At 30.4% G+C, this 18,716-nt stretch overlaps 3 protein-coding genes and 1 long non-coding RNA gene across 4 annotated transcripts; 2 read left to right on the top strand and 2 right to left on the bottom strand.

The window, feature by feature from the left end:
* Positions 1-3,662: 3,662 nt before the first annotated feature.
* Positions 3,663-5,171, bottom strand: LOC126554035 (uncharacterized). Its single transcript, XM_050209152.1, has one exon. It carries the CDS (start codon positions 5,169-5,171, stop codon positions 3,663-3,665), a length of 1,509 nt encoding a protein of 502 aa, XP_050065109.1.
* A 5-nt stretch (positions 5,172-5,176) lies between these two features.
* On the bottom strand, positions 5,177-5,968 carry LOC126554034 (uncharacterized). Its single transcript, XM_050209151.1, has 2 exons — positions 5,933-5,968; positions 5,177-5,800 (listed from the first exon to the last, which is right to left on the bottom strand). Exons 1-2 carry the CDS (start codon positions 5,966-5,968, stop codon positions 5,177-5,179), a joined length of 660 nt encoding a protein of 219 aa, XP_050065108.1.
* Positions 5,969-8,433: 2,465 nt separating this feature from the next.
* LOC126554038 (uncharacterized) lies at positions 8,434-10,305 on the top strand. The gene is made up of 3 exons (XR_007606601.1): positions 8,434-8,760; positions 9,285-9,543; positions 10,091-10,305. It is a non-coding gene; the product is annotated as an uncharacterized LOC126554038 (long non-coding RNA).
* A 7,078-nt stretch (positions 10,306-17,383) lies between these two features.
* Positions 17,384-18,295, top strand: LOC126554033 (KRAB-A domain-containing protein 2-like). Its single transcript, XM_050209150.1, has 2 exons — positions 17,384-18,038; positions 18,147-18,295. The coding sequence occupies exons 1-2, from the start codon at positions 17,384-17,386 to the stop codon at positions 18,293-18,295; spliced, it is 804 nt and encodes a 267-aa protein (XP_050065107.1).
* The last annotated feature ends 421 nt before the right edge of the window (positions 18,296-18,716 follow it).

The raw sequence follows: 18,716 nt of genomic DNA, 5'->3' as shown, positions 1-18,716 counted from the left end.
CTAGTTTATAATAATGAAACTGAACCATTAAATAAAGTGTTGAAGTTTGTGATATCTCTTGACGTGATTTATGCATATACAAATTTATTTACTTTGTATGAACAATTGTATACACTTCCAGTCAGCACTCAGCTGTGCAATTGCAAAAAGAAGTTTTGGCCAGCTAAAACTTCACAAAATATACCTTTGCTCAACTATGACTAAAGACCGGCTATCAAATTTAGCAATATTGAGCATAGAAAGCAACATACTAGTGCAAACAACCAATTTTAATCATGTAATACGTACATTTGTATTAACCCATTAGCGCCCAGCGTGTTCATATGGCAACGTGTATAGACTCTATTTATAACTTTTTTTCCGCGTATACTAACGTTATCGGAATTGTAACAATGGATGTTTATCGATGTAATGACATGACTAGTTTGCGATCGAACAAATAAAATCAGTTTACCGTGCGTTGTTTTCTCAGAAACACGATTTTATATTTACGAATATCATATTTGATGAAAAAATGGATCTTCGCTTCGAGTAAGTAGATTTTAGCATACGTTATTTTATTATTTATTATTTTTATATTTATTTTTAAGTTACGGTATATTGATTATTTACTAATAAGACATTCTAAGAACATTTTCTTGATAGTTTGATAATATTTTAATTATATTTGAGTTAGTTATGGTCATCTATGTCTTGTTGTTGCCATATGGCAACGCTAGGCGTTTCAATACATAAATCGTTATTATTATTTTTTTTCATTTTCATAGACCTGGTCTTTCGCTTTCTGAAGCATTAGATATATTATTAAACAATGATGAGATGGAAGATGATATTTTCATTGAACCACCTAATCCTAGTGTCGATACTGATGAAGATTCAGGAGATGAAGATGGGAGTGGGTAAGATATAATATAATATAATTAGACGTTTTCATATTTTGTAAATTAATCCCGTACTTTTTATAGTTTAGTTGATAATCTATCATCTCGACAATTGACGGCAAACGCTGAAATTCGATTAGGTAACAAAGAAAGAGTAGGCAACTTTTGTAATGAACTAGCTCAACCTATAGACATTTCTTCTACTTCAATTTCGACTCATACATCACCGTCTGTTGAAACATTGGTTTTAACACCTGAATTACACCGAAAATGGTTAGAGGCTAGGAAAAAATCCAAACAAATATCTCGCTGGGATAAGGGGGCAGATTTTGACATCAAAAGACCAGCTTCATTTCCAAAACCAGATTACTCTAGGTATAAAAGTATGTCTGCCATCGAGATTTTTGAGAAATTTATTGATACTGAAATTATTGAACATTAACGTTTGCCCTTGATAATGTTCTTAGCTTTAAATTCTATAATAGGTTATTTCATTCTAATTTGAGAAATTAATATGGTTATAGTAATTTTTGTGAACGTAAAATTTGCCATGTTGTGCGTGGGTCAGAAAAAGATAACTAATACTACGCTGGTATCCACTTAAGTAGCTTCAACTAATAAGATTTAAATTATGGAAATATCGTTGTGTTATGCATGTGTATTTTTTCAATAATCGTTTATTGAATAAACGCATAAACTATATAAATATAAATAAATATATGGTGATATATATTTAAATATATTTCTTAAACCAAGGGCCAAATTTTTTTAAATTTTTTCGACCGCACTTAAAAACCTCCGTCAAATCCGAGCCTGAATAAGGATACGGTTATGCTAAACATCAATAATAATTGATTGTTACTAATGATTGTCTTTGTGAGCTTTCAGCCTTTTTATGGGCTTATTTACCACCCATCACAGAAGGGGAACACTTGTGTGACGACCCATAGACCGAATCGCGTGGTGTCCTGTGGACACATCGGTAGAGTCTATGGGCTTTAAACAAATTTAACGCTGAATAAAATAAAAAAATAATAACATTAAGTGTAGAGAAACCTTATAAATAATAATAAAAATTTAGAGTAATAGATATATACATACATATTGTACAGGATATACTCAACATGAGAATAAATAATATTAACAATACAAAAAATAATGAAAAATGGAGCAATAGTTAAATGGCAAATTGCAATACAGATAAAATACATACGTAATTTCAAGAATACATAAAATAGTTGTCACATGGCAAATGCATAAAATCTACAAGTATACAGTTTTTGTTTTAAATGAGAAATTGAGGAGAATACATGTGAACAAAATAATAGTTGGGAGTAATAGATACTAATATGGGCTACGGCTCCGTGAGAACGGTTACCGGGGTGTAGATTTAAAAAAGAGGATTTTAAAAGAAAAAATGAGATATTAGAAACGGCATGAGAAAATGGATAGACATTAAAAGGGGGGTTTTTTGGGGAAAATTTATACATTACGACGACTGAAGGCTGAAGGTGTTGATGGTGACCTCGACGTGATAGAAACCGTTGTGGATGTGGTGGCTTCGCCCGCCACGGGCCTGTAGATGTATTTAGTCCATCATGTTTGTCATGTACGGCGTGTCAAAACAAATAATAAATAAAAGAAAAGAAGAAAAAAAACCGTTGGTCAGCCACGTGGATGGAGGTGGATTGTTGGGCGCCAGTATCCGGTAGTCAGTTGTAGTGACACAGTAGACGGTTTTTGACAAAATGCGCAGAGACGGAGATCGTGATGGACGTAGTCGGTGGATATCGGTGGCTTGCAGTGTTGTCTTGCGGTGGGAATTCGACAATAGTTTGGGTGTACAGGTATACCGGTTAGGTTAGACGCATACCGGCGGCACGGCAAAGCCAACGACGGCGGTGGAGTCCAACCGACAGCGACAACCGAACACTGGGTAGGAGAGCGGGGGAACGTTATTGCATAACCGTTATGTTACTTATAATTACGCATGGAGATAAGGAATCATAGAAATAGTAAATGGCCTAAAATTCCGTGACGTTACATCTTTAATTATTTAAATATTTTGTAAATAGCGTATGTTTTTGAATATTATAGATAGCTTCGACGATTACTAATATTAAAAAAAGAGCTTTGGAAACGATGGAGGCACCAGCTGTGGCAATTAATCAATGTATGGGTAACTAGCAGACCCGGCGAACTCCGTTTCGCCACCAGATTCGTTTTATGTAACATTTCGTTTGGTGATTAAAAGATAAAGAAAAAAAATTTTTTTTGTTATATATTTGAAAAGGAAAATATTTATTTCATTTCACAACAGTAATAAATTCATTTCAATTACCTACTAAAATGAAGTGTTATTTAATTGTTTCATTGTAGTGCTCTTTGGTAAACCACATTTTTTGTTTTTTGGTCTGACGTTAACACAAACAAAGCGGATGGTTTCCCAACTCGTGAACACGCAACGTATAACTGTCCATGTGAAAAACAATGATTTTCCAAATTTATCCCGCAAACACTAAGCGATTGGCCTTGCGACTTATTAATTGTCATTGCGAACGCAAGGCGAACTGGGAATTGCAATCGTTTGAAGTCAAACGGAAGATCAGTCGGAATCATTGGTATTCGAGGAATACATACATTTTCACCTGCGTACTTTCCGTTAATAATGGTTGCCTCAATTAAATTCGGCATAAGTCTCTTTATCGAAAGTCGAGTACCGTTGCAAAGTCGCGGTGGATTCAAATTACGCAGTATCAAAATAACTGTACCAACTTTCAGTTACAAGTTATGTGGTGGAAATCCTGGTATCTCCAGAGAGTTCAAAAACTCCGTTAGATAATTTACTACATCATCGGGATTTGTTATTGAATCAACGGATTTGTATGTCACCAAATCGCCAGCAATTTTTGATTGAATGGTGAAATTCAGTGCGTGGACATCATTATTCTTTGCTGCAAGAATTGCTCGTTGACTTAACCAAGCATAATTCTTATAATTCTCACTAATGTTTGGGAAAACATTTTCAATAAGAACTAATTGAGTGTCTACAAATCGGCAAAAGTCGTTGGTAAGAGTAATTAATCCAGATGTCGCATCAACTGGGACTTTTCCATTTCCAAGATCTAACAATTGTTTGGAAAATTGTGCAGCACTTTGATCATTTTGAAGTTGAACTCTCATATTAGTGGTTAGCGATAATGTTTTTACGTTATTCCATAAAGGTGATGCCTTTAGGCAAGCATTCAATTCATCTGCAGGCGTTCCACGGGGAACTACTGGCAACGTCTGCCTGAAATCGCCTGCCAACAATATCATCAAGCCGCCAAAGATGTTGTTATTTCTCCGAAGATCCTTCAGTGTGAAGTTAAGTGCTTCAAGTGATTTCTTATGTGCCATTGTGCACTCATCCCAAACAATGAGCTTGCATTGCATTAACAATTTTCCCATTGCACTGGATCGGGAAATATTGCACGTTGGAGTATCAATTGTGTTTAAATTGAGTGGCAACTTAAGCGCAGAATGTGCAGTACGACCGCCATCTAGAAGAGTCGCCGCAATTCCAGATGATGCTAACGCCAAAGCTATGTCACATCTTGATCGAATAGTGGCCAAAATCAATGAAATGACAAATGTTTTCCCTGTTCCTCCAGGTGCATCCAGGAAGAATAGACCACCAGTATTATTGTCCACCGCTTGCATTAATGTTTTGTATACTTGTTTTTGCTGTTCATTCAGCAACGGAACATTATTTCTAACGAATTCCTGCAATGTATCAACATTGTATTGCAGCTCTCGATTTAATTCTTGGTTGAATGCATCGTGCATCGATCGATTTGGCGCAATCATTCCTACTTCAATCAGTAGCTTGTTTGCAATAGTCAAGCATTGATCCTCAATCAGAATCAATCCTTCATTGTAGATTTCATCGGTTATTTGGATGTCAGGATTATTCGTTTGAATACGCAAGCGATGCAAGATATCTTCACATATGGCGTCTTTGTATTTGTTCCATAACTGAATTGGTTGTGAAGGAAAACATGTGGTGATGATAATTGTGAACAGCGTTCGTATTTGGTACGCATTTGATGAAACAACTGAATCTGCAAGTGTTAAATCCCAATGAGAATCGTTCTCCAGCAAACCCAATAGTTGACATGCTTCTCGATATGTTTGGCATTGGTGGCCATTCACAGTTTTCAAATGCGCAAATGATTTCGGTCCACGTACATTTACTAACAGCAGTCGCAAATAAAAACATTCATCGTTTCTAGGATGAACAGTGTACATACGACCTAGTGCATCAGTTGAAAACACCTGTGGCCAGTCTGGAACTGGGGTTTCTTTGTTGATTGATTCCAAGTGTAATACTTGGGCATTTCAACGTACATCAGCGTCGCTGCGAATGGATCTGCTTCACACATTGCAAAGAAGCTAGTCAATGTTGTCGATGGTGGTCTCTCAGCTCGTTGTGCCGCATTAGCCTCAGTGAAGTAAACTCTTTGGCCATTTTCCAAATGCACTGCTAAATGTACAACTGTGGGATATCTTTCATGAATTTGAAATGACAATAATCGCCACAGTGCTTCATTAGTACTGACGTATCTGCCCATTTGGAAGTTGCTGATTTCGTCATTCACATTTTCCGACGCAATACCAAACACAGCCATGTCGCTGCCTTTTGTGACGTACTTGCACAAATATTTGATTGATTTGGCCGAATGACAACTCTCAACGTTTGCATGTGTTTCGAAAATTCGTGATAGCAGCGGGCAATATGGTACAATGAATTCATTTCCGATCTCAATCTCTTGATTTTGAACTTTAACTTTGATAGTTCGACCGTTATCTTCTTTTGAACGCCGACGATAAACTGGATATCCATCGTTCCCTGTGACTGTTTCAGCAACTAACGGTCGCTATAATAATAATATAAGTAATATATATATGGACAGAGTGTTGAATTTAACTTCAAATGCACGATCCACATAATTTACACTGAGCTTAAATGAAATTAACTGAGCAGAGAATAATGACTATCTGTCACACACTTTATCACGCACCGTTGCTATTGGTTTGAAGTACATGCTATGTATAATAGATGGCGCTGTATGTGAAAAACGATTTCCCCACTTTTCTGTTGAATTTTTCCTGAATTTTCCAGAATTTTCTTTGCTATAAACCTCACGGAGCCCAAGACCTTTCCAACGAATGCAAAACCGTGGAAATCGGTTCGTGCGTTCTGGAGTTATAGCGTCAGGGAGGAAAACCGGACTTATTTTTATATAATAGATTATCAACAAATATTAAATTACTTAAATCATTTTAAATTTGCCAATTTTTTTAATTACCTTCGTGATTATAATATTTAAGAGAAAGCCTACCCCAATTTGTTGGCTATTTTACAAACGAGTATATAACATGAGAAATTAAAGTGACCTTTATATAGTAAATATAGATATACTATTATTATATTTAAAGGTTTTAGCATTATCTGCGTTCTTTCATAGTTATTCTCTAAATACAGAATTTTAAAGCGAGACAATTAAATTATTATTATTTTTACATATATACCATTATAACTACCTAGCTGGGTAGTTACCTAGGTATCTATAAGTTATAACTCACTTTAAAATTAAAATATTAAAAATACCTCCGATAATTATATTATTTAACATGTCAATAATTACAAGTAACTAATTTATTTAAAATTATAATAATTGCTAAACGTATATCTGCTACCCGTGTTACGCGCTAAGAGGTAGATTTTCCATTCACAAGCGACTTAGCGGTATAATAAATTAGGTTTAGCTAAACCTCAAATCAATATTGTGTTGAAAGCTTTAATACTAGACTAAATTGAGTTATTATCAAATTTAAAGTTAAGAACATTAACTATATACTTATATGTTTTATTAAGTTAACTTTTTTGTAATACATATTTTAATTTTAAAGCGAGGTAGGTATGAGTATTTTTAAATTGTAATATTTTACATGCCAATAATTAGCATAAAAATTAAAAAACATCTAAAAGTTAAAGTTTTAATAAGTAGGTACCCACGAATAATATTTTTAAATTACAATAAAATAACTAAAATTGTTATTTTTCGTTTTATACATAATTTCAGCAACACTTAAACTTCATATTGTCTAAACAAATATTATTCTTATATATTATTTAAGATATTTTGTTTTTAGTACCTATTATATGAACTACTTACAAGGAACTCAGGAACCTAGAATTAAACCTTTCAAATCTTATCCATAAAAATTGAATATTTTATAATTTTCTTAACTAAAAAACAATTTTCAAGTCATATATATTATAAAATAAACTTAAAGTTTTTTTGTTTTCATTGGATATTTTGCAAAGTACTTACTGAACATTTACTTTTGATCTGCTCCCTCCAAATTACTAACTAGACCAAAATTGCTACTAAGAACCAATCAAAAAGTTGAAAATCTGGGTCTTTTACTGATCAAAAAGCTGTTGACTGACAGAAAATAAAACACACATCATTTTAAAATCAACACATTGAACCTGCAATTATAAATTAATGGGTTAAAGTTAAATTCCGAACTAAGCTTATTTGTTTTTTTTTTTAAATGTTACAATACAACATACAACATACAATTTTAATTATTACAATTGCTTTCACCCAGTTGGCTGACCCTTTCAATATAAATGTTATGAAAATTGAGGCATAAGACTAACCCCTTAAAAATAGGTGTATTTATAAAGTTAAAGTTAATGTTTATGAATTATTATTTATTCTGATTCAAGTTTTAACATGAGTATGTAATTTACTTATACCTATTTGTAACTAAAAACTTGAAATTCTAAGACATTATTTTGTTAATCATACTTTTAATTTTAATTGTATACCGATTTTTTTTTAAATTTTGTTTCAAGTTAAAATGTTTGTTGCACAAGAATTAATCCTAAAATACATTTTTTTAGAAAGATTAACAGTTGATGGAAAAAGGGCGTTAACATCTATTAACAACTTAAAACAAGTTGTACGTAGAGTTCGCCGACATAATGGTCCACAAATCCCGGTTGCTCCATTATCATTAATGAAATTAGAAATTCCTGAGGAATACAACAATTATGAAGTTGAACCTGGGCAATTTGAAAATTTTTTGTTATGTGATACTGGACCTGGCTCTAACAGAATTTTAATATTTGGTCGCCAAAGAGAATTAGAGGTAGAAATGTTAACATATTTTATATGACTCTTTAATTGCTACAAACAGAATAGATGATTTTTTTTTAAATATAATTTTATATTCAAACTATAAAAATTAATTTTTGTACATTGTATATGGTTATATACCATATAGCAACTAGCCAGAGTATAATTAAGAATAATACTTAACAAAAAAAAAAAAATAATAATAACAATAACGACAATAATAAGAATATGCTTATGTTAAAATAATACAAGTATATTATACACTATTATACAGTAAGTGTCCAATAATAACTAATACTTTCTATTTTTAAAAACAATTATTCATTTTGAATTTTGTATATTATAATATTTAGATACTTGCGACAAGCAATGAGTGGTTTGTGGATGGAAAATTCAAGATCGCCCCAATTCTTTTTACTCAAGTATTTGTAATACTAGGTACTCGCAACGGTGGTATTCATCCATGTATATATGCCAAATAAAAACCAGGCAACATACAATAGACTTTTAATAGAAATTAAAAATCTAGCTCCAGGGATAATTGCAGGAAGCATTTCTGTAGATTTTAAGATTGCTATCCATAACGCGTTCAGGACCGAGTTCCCTGAAATTTAAATCCAAGGATGTTTTTTTCATCTCCTACAGAACATGAAAAAACAAGTTGGAGCTGTAGGATTAATGGCGTAAGTTAAATTATTAGTTAATTTAAATGGAATACAATATTTTCATAAATAAATGTTAGGGCTTAAATTATTTGGTAAATATAAGTAAGAACAATGCTTTTAAATCATAAAATTTGATTCATAAATAATAGAATTGAAATTTAATAAGTTAAATAAATAAAATATATATTATAATATTATATAATATATATATATTAAAAACAAATGAAATCTTGGTTCTTGTTTTAATACCCACCAAGTTAATACAGGGGTGTATTTATGGGGGGCTAGTGGGTTTCAGCCCCCGCCCCCGGGAAATCCAAGAAATATTTATTAAGTCTGCTTATTATGTCCTATCATATGTAAATAGAAGAAGTTCTATATAGGTAATTAAATATACCTCAGCTGCTCACAAAAAAATGTCTAAATATGCCTCTGAATTAATACATAAACCACTTTTGAATAATTAAATATGAAAATAAGATATGCTTAATAATTTAATATACAATACCTAAATTGAAATGTTTTAATATTACTCCATTTAGAGATTACAGAAATAATCCCGATTTCAATTAATATGCTCGGATGATAACGGCATTGGCATTTTTCCCGCCAGAAGATGTAGCTGCTTATTTTGAAATTCTAAGTATAGAAATAGAAGCAGTATTTCCATAATTACAGCCAATCCTCGATTAGCTAGAATCGTATTATATTGGAATGCTGAGAAGGGAAGGTGTTAGAAGAATACCAGCTTTTCCTATTCCTACTTTGAATCTATATAATCGAGTCTTAGCAGAACAAATGGTATGTTACATATTCGAATCTTTCTTTTTTTTAATAATGTAAACAAATCATGAGTATTAAAGCTCTTTTATTTCATGTACTTCTTAGTTTAGTTGTCTATGTTTAATATCAAGTAAAAAAAATCAATAATCCACATAATCTAAAAATAATCACAATAAAATTATTTTTCTTTAATTAGTTAACTAGGTACCTATAATAATTATAATGATATAAATTAATAGATAATAGTTACATATATAATATATAATGTAATATTTAAATTCATATTATTTTAATATAAGTTTATGACATCCAATAAATTATTCATTAAAAATTAAAACATAATTAATAACTCTACTTTAGTTAATAACGAATACTAATTTATACAGGACGAGTATTATTATTTATTTTACTTTTCTATATTCTATGTTATTAAATATATTTAACTCACTATGAACATATTAATAGAGATACATTTTAAATTATAAATAATTTTAAGTACTTACAAATCATTGTTGTTAATTATTATTATTTTTTATGTTTTTGAATTGGTCATCTGTGGTAACAGAAAACGAATAATATTGATGAAGCATCTCGTAGGAGACTCCAAGCACAGCTCAGCATGTCCAATCCAATTTGGAAATTCATAATAGAACTCAGAAAGGTGCAAGCAGAGAGAGATATCTATTATGAATTTCTTGTGGCAGGTAATCAACCACCTCCTTCAAAAAGGAAATTTGTTGATGCTGGAAACCGCATTTTGCACCTAGTACAAAATTATAGAAACCGTCAAGCTACCGAGTAGAGTACTTAAGAGGATTAGCACATAATTTTATAATGGATCAATAAAAAAAAAATAAATAAATAACTTGAAATAATGTACCTATGTAACTTCATAAAATATCTTTTATCATTGTTCCTTATATATATTAAATGTGAATATTCAACCCTAGTACTCCTAGTACCTCCTACAATCAAATTGTTAACTTTAATTACAATTAATATTAATATTAAGTCAAGTTATTACATAATACGATGAGCATTAGAAATAATTTTTAAATTGGTATTTTACTCACCTCAATGGAACTTTAAGTTGTTAAGTTGTTTGTAAGTACTTAGGTTTATGTATCTAATGTTAAATATATTTGAGGGCCAAGGCCAAACGAATATGTATTATGTGGTTGGTGACTCTGCTTAGGTGAAGTTGTAATCTCAAAATCTGATATTTTAGGTTACGTTTACACACCAAAAGCCCACATATTTCAAATGTAATGTATATATTTTAATTATATAAAACGTGAACATCAACATTCGCTGGTAATAATAAAATAAAATATAATCGATGATAAATATAATTGAATATTTTACATATAGATTATAGACTTGTGATAAAAAAGGCGGTAAAGCGGTAAGCAAAGATATTTGTTTTCAAATATCCCGCCAACAGCTGTTTAGTATTTGAACCATTAACCTATTAATATATATATATATATATATTATTAGATAATAGATACAGAAATCTGTTCTTTGCATAGGTCTATGGTCCTTTGACTGATTAATATGATAAAATACACTTACTTGCAGTGTTGCCAGACTCTATGATCGAAATATTGTACCAAACTTTCGATTCTAGTACAAAATGTTTTTCTTGATGAAACAGTTAAGTTTAATTAAGTTAAAAAAACGTATTTTAAATTTTTAAGTTTTTGGTTGACATAATAACATCTATAAAGTTTGATGAATATATATATATATATATATTATTAATTTCAATAATATTGTAAAATATTGATAAATTGTTTTTGTTCTCAATGTTTTACCACAGAATAGATGAAAGCAGAATGGACACTCTCAGTCTTGGCTGATAACAAGCTTAAGTCGCTCAGTGTTGCCACGTAAGAAAAAAATATTTATTTCCCTTTTTCTTTGCATACGGCCATAATGTTCAACAAACACGAAGTTCGTAAACAAACCGCTTACACGACATGCGTTAGGTTACGATGTCTTTACTCATTACTCACTTAGTCAGTTAGTCATTTCTGAATTGTGACTTGTCCGCACTTCATGTACATTGCGTTCATTTAACCTTTGTTGTAAGAACTGTTTTTACATTTTGAATCTTTGTCACTAGCCAGTTTTTATTTTTAATTACAATGGACTAATTTTTAACAAAAAAAAGTAAAATAGTCAAATGTTCAATAAAAAATTGTAAAAGTTTGGAAGTAGATCGGGCATTATTGAGTCACTTTTCTTTTCCAAAGGATCCTTTAAGGTAAGTCATTTTTATATTAATTTGGAACAAATGCAGTTTAGTTCTTATGCAATTTTTTTCCCCAAAATATGTGTTTTAACACGCCAATTCTCAAATTTTATAAATTTGTGACCGACGGCGCTCATGGTTCATCATTACTACCATGCCACGTGACTACCGGCGACCACAAATGAATTTGGTTTAATATTGTTAACTTTTCTATGGCGCTACAATAATGCACTAAAATAAGGACCGTGGCGTAGCGGGAATCATTACAATTTTTTTGATATAATATATTTTATTTTAAATATTTGGTATACTTACAAGTATGGAAGACATTGAAAAATATACTAGGTTTATAACTAGGGCAGTGAAGTTGTTGCATTTGCATATTTTTTGTAGATGCTTATATTTATTGCTAAGTGAGCTTAAAATATGTTTCAGTTAACTATGAGTTTAAACAAAAAATATTTTTATTGCAATAAATGCAATTTTGGCCATTATTTTTCTTTAAGTGCAATTTTAACTATTTTTCATCATTTTTTTACAATAACGTACCTATAGCGCGTTAAATTTTTACATGTAGGTATGTTTTTCGGGTAAAACCGTTCGCACAACGGTGAAAAAATCTTTTGTCATGCAATGCAATAATGTAAGCAATATTTGTTCTTAATTTTTTTATGTATTGTAATATTTTATTTTATTAATTAAATTATACCTAAATAGTAAATACCTACATAATGAATAATGATTAATGATTATACTGTATATTTGTTCTTAATTTAATTTTATACGTGATTTTTTTAATGTAATTTTCAAAAATTACAACTGCAATTTTCAATATATTTTAATGCAATAATGCAATCAATTTATTATGTTTTTTAATACAATAACTTCACTGCCCTATTTATAACAAATGCCTATTGAATGACCGCCAACGGCCATGTGGTGGTCAACGTATAGAATACAAAAGTGTAACGTTGAAAATTATCGCATTTTTTTTACTTAAAAAGTTATACTAAAGAAACTCTAAAACAATTAAATAAAAACTAAATTTTGTTTTTTTTTTTAAATTATATGTTTTTTATGATGGATAGAAATATGCAAAAATATTTTAATTTTCGTACTTACTGTTTAAAAACTCAAAAAATTAAACCAAAAATGTGACTACACGTGTATCGGCATTCGTCGCCGTCGCTCCGCTCCGCAAATCGAAAATGTCCTTTGATTTGCTATGCAAAAGCTCAATTAGGTCACAGGGTAAAAAACTTAATGTATTAAGGTATTTATAACTCTTAACTTCTAAAATAATTATTTGAATTTTTGAATTAGACTAGTATTCAGTGCTTTAAAACACATTTTTTTTGGGGGGGGGGGAGAGAATCACGTGGGAACTAAACTACCATTAATTTATTTAGCATTTGTAAAAAAAATTTTCAAAAATATAAATATTAAATTAATTTTTAATTGTATAGATGTGAAGTTTGGATTTACAACAGTGGATTGTCACATCTAAAAAAAATTGATGCTTCAATTTTAAATAAAAATTATCGGTTGTGTTCAATGCACTTTGAAAACTGTATGTTTCGAAATGAACAACAGAACCGCCTTAAACCTGATGCTGTACCGACATTGTTTGAAAGTACAATAGAGAAACAGGCTGTTGAAAATGTTGCCAATGATGACTATTTAGCAGTGGAAGATTGCAGCTTGCTGTCATGTTCAACACCCGGTATGTATTTATAAAATCATTTTTAAAATAATTATATTATTATATAATATATTTATAAATTGTATTATTTAATTTTTATTGAAGATACATCATCTGCCTTGTCGACAATTTCCATGTCGGATGTATCGACGTCTTCTCCAGCATCTCTAACAGATCGAACTCCGAGGAAAATGAAACTCAGAAAACAACTCTTTGCAGAAACGAAAAGGAGAAAAGAATTAGAGTCTGTACTGAGTTCTAATCCAGAGCTAGCCGAAGATTATTCTATCATGACGTGTCTAAAATTCGTTGAGAAATACTGCTCACCGACTGTACGTCTGATAGTAAAATCACAAATTGACAACAAAAACAGAAAATCAAAAGGGTATATTTTAATGATATTAAACAATTAGCTCTTAGTATTTTTTTTATAAGTGCAAAATTGTACAGAAATATGCAAAAAGCCCTCTACCTTCCCTCATGCCGAAAGTTGAGAAGAGTCACTAGTAGGTATGAAATAACACCGGGACTCAATGATTTTCTTTTTAATTTATTATCATATAAAATTAATAGCTTATTACCTGATGCTCTTGATTGTGTCCTTTGCGCAGATGAAATATCTCTTAAAACTCATCTATTTTATAAAGTCGACAAAGACAAAATAGTTGGGTTTCATGAGACAAATAAATGCAAAAAGTATGAACCTGTTAAGTATGCTCTCGTACTTATGCTTAGAGGCATAAATCATAACTGGAAACACCCAATTTCATATTTTCTTATCTCTAATAGCTGTTCCGGTAATGATTAAAAAGATGTTGTTTTTTCAACTATTTCCCGCTTATAAAAAATTAAATTAAACATCAAAGCATTCATTACAGATCAAGGCTCAAATTTTTTCAGTTTGCAAAAAATCTGTATGTATCTCCTGGCAAACCATATTTTGAAGTAGATTCAGTACAAATTGCTTACATTTTTGACCCGTCTCATCTGATAAAACCTACTCGAAACATGTTGTTTAAACACGACTTTCATATTAATAACAATATTATTATTAAAGACCATTTAATATCTTTTTACAATTATGATTCAGAGTGCAATCTACGTTTGGCTCCCAAATTGACATATGCTCATATTTACCCGGGTCCATTTGAGAAAATGAGAGTCTATTTAGCTACACAAGTTTTTAGTAATACTGTTGCTGCTGGGATGTCATTAGTTTTAATTTCCAAAATATTACCGCCTTCTGCACAATTTACGATCGATTTTATCAGTGATATGGACAAATTATTTGACATATTTAACACATCAAAAATTCCAAATAGAAAACAGTACAATCGTCCTTTTAAACACACTGAATTACAAATTGCACATTTAAATAAAATGGCAGGTATATTTAGATCTTTAAAAGTGATAAATAAATTCAAAGGTTCTGATGAAACAAATAGAATGAATTTTATCAATGGTTGGTTGATCTCAATTTCAGGGCTGCAATTTTTGTGGACATTATTAAATCCAACTAAATCCCAAAAATTTGTCCTCTATACAAACAGACTTAATCAAGACTGCTTAGAGAACCTTTTTTGCACGTTTCGTCAGCAACAAGGCAATTCTTTTAACCCAACACTCATTCAATTTATTTGGGCATTTAAAAAAATTTTGTACCTAAGTTATTTTCAACATTCCCCCGGTGCTAATTGTATAAAAGATTTTGATGAAATACTAAGTTCGATAGAACCCACCTCAGAAAAAAACAATTTTTCTGGAAAAACCAAAAACCGAACATTTCAAGTGTAAAGGCATAAGTGTAGGGACAGTTGATTATAGACTTTTAAATCTTCCTGAACAAAATACATTAACATACGTGTCAGGGTATCTTATGAAAAAATGTATTGAGAAACATACTTGCCAGATTTGTATTGACTATGCACATTCTCAAAAACAGTTGGATCATTCATTTCTTTTATCATTCTATAAAGCATACCCCACTAGTGACCATTCAACAATTGGGAATTTAATGATGCCGCATGAAACTTTTTACAATTATATTAATGAGTTAGAGAATATTTTTATTAATAACTTTCCTACAATTGCTATTGTAGATGGAGTTGGGGCCGAATTAAAAAATTTTTTTTTGCAATGTACCTTTTAACCACCCTTGTGAGTTTTTTGATAAATTGTTTTTAATTAATTTGTTTACAAGGTTTAGAATATTTACAGCTATCAAATTTTTAAATAGAAATTTAATGTCTGAAAAAAAATGAAGAATAGGAAATTAACTATTCTAACTCATTTGTAAATTTTTTAAATATAATAATGTATTATGTATATAATTTTTTAAATAATTTTTGTATGTTTTCATTTATGTTGATTTACTCTTTGTATTAAATAAAATAAATTAAATAATGTGTACATATTGAAATATTTTATTTTTATTTTTTGGTCGGTTTTACAATAATTGATAAAAGAAAATTAGCTTTTGACATTGCTGAAAAATTTTCATTGGTTCATAATTTTAATACAGAAAAAACAATGAAAATAAAATAAATGCAAGTACAATTTATAATGTTGATGAATCCGGTTTTACGACTGTACAAAAAAAAAAAAAAAAATCAAAAAATTATCTCTTTAATGATAAATGAATTATCTCTTTGATTATATTTTAATGTTATATTTTAAATAAGTTAAGGTTGGACTTTTAATTTGCTAACAGCATTTAATTAATAACATTGTGATATTAATCTGTTTACAGTAATGGTCCTATTGGTTTGTGGACTGAAAAGAAAATTTTAATAAGTTATTATTTTGATTGTTTTTATAAAAGGCTCAGGTAGTTAGTTCATTTTAAGATACCAGTTGCCTATATTGGACCACTTAATGAGTTTTACTTAAGTTAAAATATTTCAGAATAAAAATTACAGATTTTAAAAAAATGTTCTGTAAAATTGTAGCTTAGATGGCTAGGTATCTTTGTCATCTATTCTGTGGTAATACAGTTTCATGAAAATCTAACAGAAAAATTAGCAAAAGAATTACAAAATGTCATAAATGTTTCAAATTAGGCGACTATTCTATCTCTATGTATATGTTAAGGTGTATCACCGCAGTAGGCGAATGTTGACAGTCGCCGGTGTAGGTTGACATTTACCAAAAATCGTAGTGAATGTTGACGAAATTGTCTTAACGCATTCATACACCGGTGATTGTTGACATTTACAGTTAGTGTTTGGTAAAGGTTGACCACACTTGAATCACTATGTATGTAAAAAGTATTTTTGTGTTATTTTGTAAAATTAAGACATTATCGTTCAGTCACAATATACATTAGAGACGTTTGGACGTTAGTAATGTTATCGCATGAGACAATCCGATTGTCAATCGTTTGCTAGATAATATAATATAAATATACCCTCGTCAGTATCGACGCGTTTTCTAAACCGGGCGCAACAGTTAAGTGTAATACTGTAATACAACGGGCCTTAGTGTAATATTTTATTAATATTATTTTCGAATTAAAATTAATAATGGATAAAAGTATAAAAGATATTTTTTATGAAAAGTTTAGTGCACTTTTATTAAAAAAAAGGGAAGATAATTGTTTTTATTTAAGCACTGAAAAATATAATAAATATATAAGTGAAGTTATAAATGCTAAAGCAAAAATAAATAAACAACGAAGTGATTACAGACGATTAAATCGGTTTGACGTTATGAATATTATGGATAATCATAAACTAATCGTCCCGTTAAAAGAAGGTGAAACTAAAATTATTTACTATGTTAAGAACGAAGAACTATACGATATTATGTACGAAGCTCATATAAAAATTGGTCATGGAGGGCGAACCAGAATGATGAACGAATTGCAGAACAAATTCAAAAATATAACATATGAAGTTGTTATGTTATTTTTAAGTTTATGTGTTCAATGCCAAACCAAACAAAAAGTTCCAAAAAAAGGTATTGTAATTAAACCTATTATAAGTCGTGAACTTAATTCCCGGTGTCAAGTAGACTTAGTAGATATGCAAACTTGCAAAGATGGTGAATTTAAATTTATATTAAATTATCAGGATCACCTAACCAAATTTATTCAATTAAGACCTCTAAAATCTAAAACTGCAGAAGAAGTTGCACATCACTTATTAAATATATTTCTTATTTTCGGTGCGCCAAATATTTTACATTCCGACAATGGTCGAGAGTTTGTAAATAAAGTTATATCAGAGCTGTGTTCAATGTGGGATGGTGTGAAAATTGTGCATGGTAAACCACGCCACAGCCAAACACAAGGATTTATCGAAAGGGCAAACCAAGATTTCCAAAATATACTGAGAGCTATGATGGAAGATAATGACACTACAAAATGGTCAGAAGCATTACCATTTGTCCAATTTACAAAAAATACGACGTATCATCAAGGTATTAAGCAAACGCCATACGAAGCTATGTTTGGCACTAAAGCACAAAGAGGTCTTTTAACATCTTCTATTTCACGAGAACAAATAGAAAAACTAGCAACAGAAGAAGAGTTAGAACAAGTACTTCAGTCTATAAGTGAGTATAAATTATAAAATTAAATTAAATATATTAATATGCAGGGACACCTTATATGCATAAAGTGTGATCGATATATAGTAACTAAATAAAAAAAATTTTTGACAGCCCCTCAAACTAACCCAGAAAATAAAGGAAGTGATGAAAATAAAGTAGCCCTTTCACGACGAGCATTGATTTTTGTTTTAATGTGTTTTACAACTAGCACACAAAATCGTGTATGTAAATCTATACTATCTTCAGTACTGACTGATTAATTGATTTTAGTAATAGGTATTAACGAACCTACACAAATGTGTGGTTGGTTTCTTAAAATTTTGTAGACTAACATAATTCAAATAGAACGTTTAAACCTTAACCACACGATTGTGCAGGTTATTCCTTATCTGTACAAAAATAAACGAATTTAATATTTCTAAAAATAATCATTTGTTTGGAATTTTCGTCTGGCCTATTCAATACCATTTCTCGTCACATTAAATTATCGTTTACAAACTGTTATTTGTGTTGGCATTATTATATAATATTTTTCGGTACGTAGTGACGATTCTTATAATTTAAAACATACACAGTTATCGTTAGTAGTTCCTTCGGTTCAGACGGCTTAAGTTAACCTACACAAGTGTGTAGGTTAGTATTCTTTTCGTGTCTTTGCATTTTGTTTTAATTTTTTGTTAA

The sequence above is a fragment of the Aphis gossypii genome, unplaced genomic scaffold (genome assembly GCF_020184175.1).
Source record: "Aphis gossypii isolate Hap1 unplaced genomic scaffold, ASM2018417v2 Contig00404, whole genome shotgun sequence".
Classification (NCBI taxonomy): domain Eukaryota; kingdom Metazoa; phylum Arthropoda; class Insecta; order Hemiptera; family Aphididae; genus Aphis; species Aphis gossypii.
This window is presented reverse-complemented; position numbering and strand designations above follow the sequence as displayed.

What these genes read in the sequence shown, in the direction of transcription:
- LOC126554035 (XM_050209152.1), bottom strand. Translation starts at nt 5,171, where the DNA reads ATGTACACTGTTCATCCTAGAAACGATGAATGTTTTTATTTGCGACTG.
- LOC126554033 (XM_050209150.1), top strand. Translation starts at nt 17,384, where the DNA reads ATGTTATTTTTAAGTTTATGTGTTCAATGCCAAACCAAACAAAAAGTT. An exon ending in ACAAGTACTTCAGTCTATAA is followed by an intron (nt 18,039 to 18,146) that starts GTGAGTATAAAT and finishes AATTTTTGACAG; the next exon opens with CCCCTCAAACTAACCCAGAA.
- LOC126554034 (XM_050209151.1), bottom strand. Translation starts at nt 5,968, where the DNA reads ATGTACTTCAAACCAATAGCAACGGTGCGTGATAAA. An exon ending in TAGCAACGGTGCGTGATAAA is followed by an intron (nt 5,801 to 5,932) that starts GTGTGTGACAGA and finishes TTATTATTATAG; the next exon opens with CGACCGTTAGTTGCTGAAAC.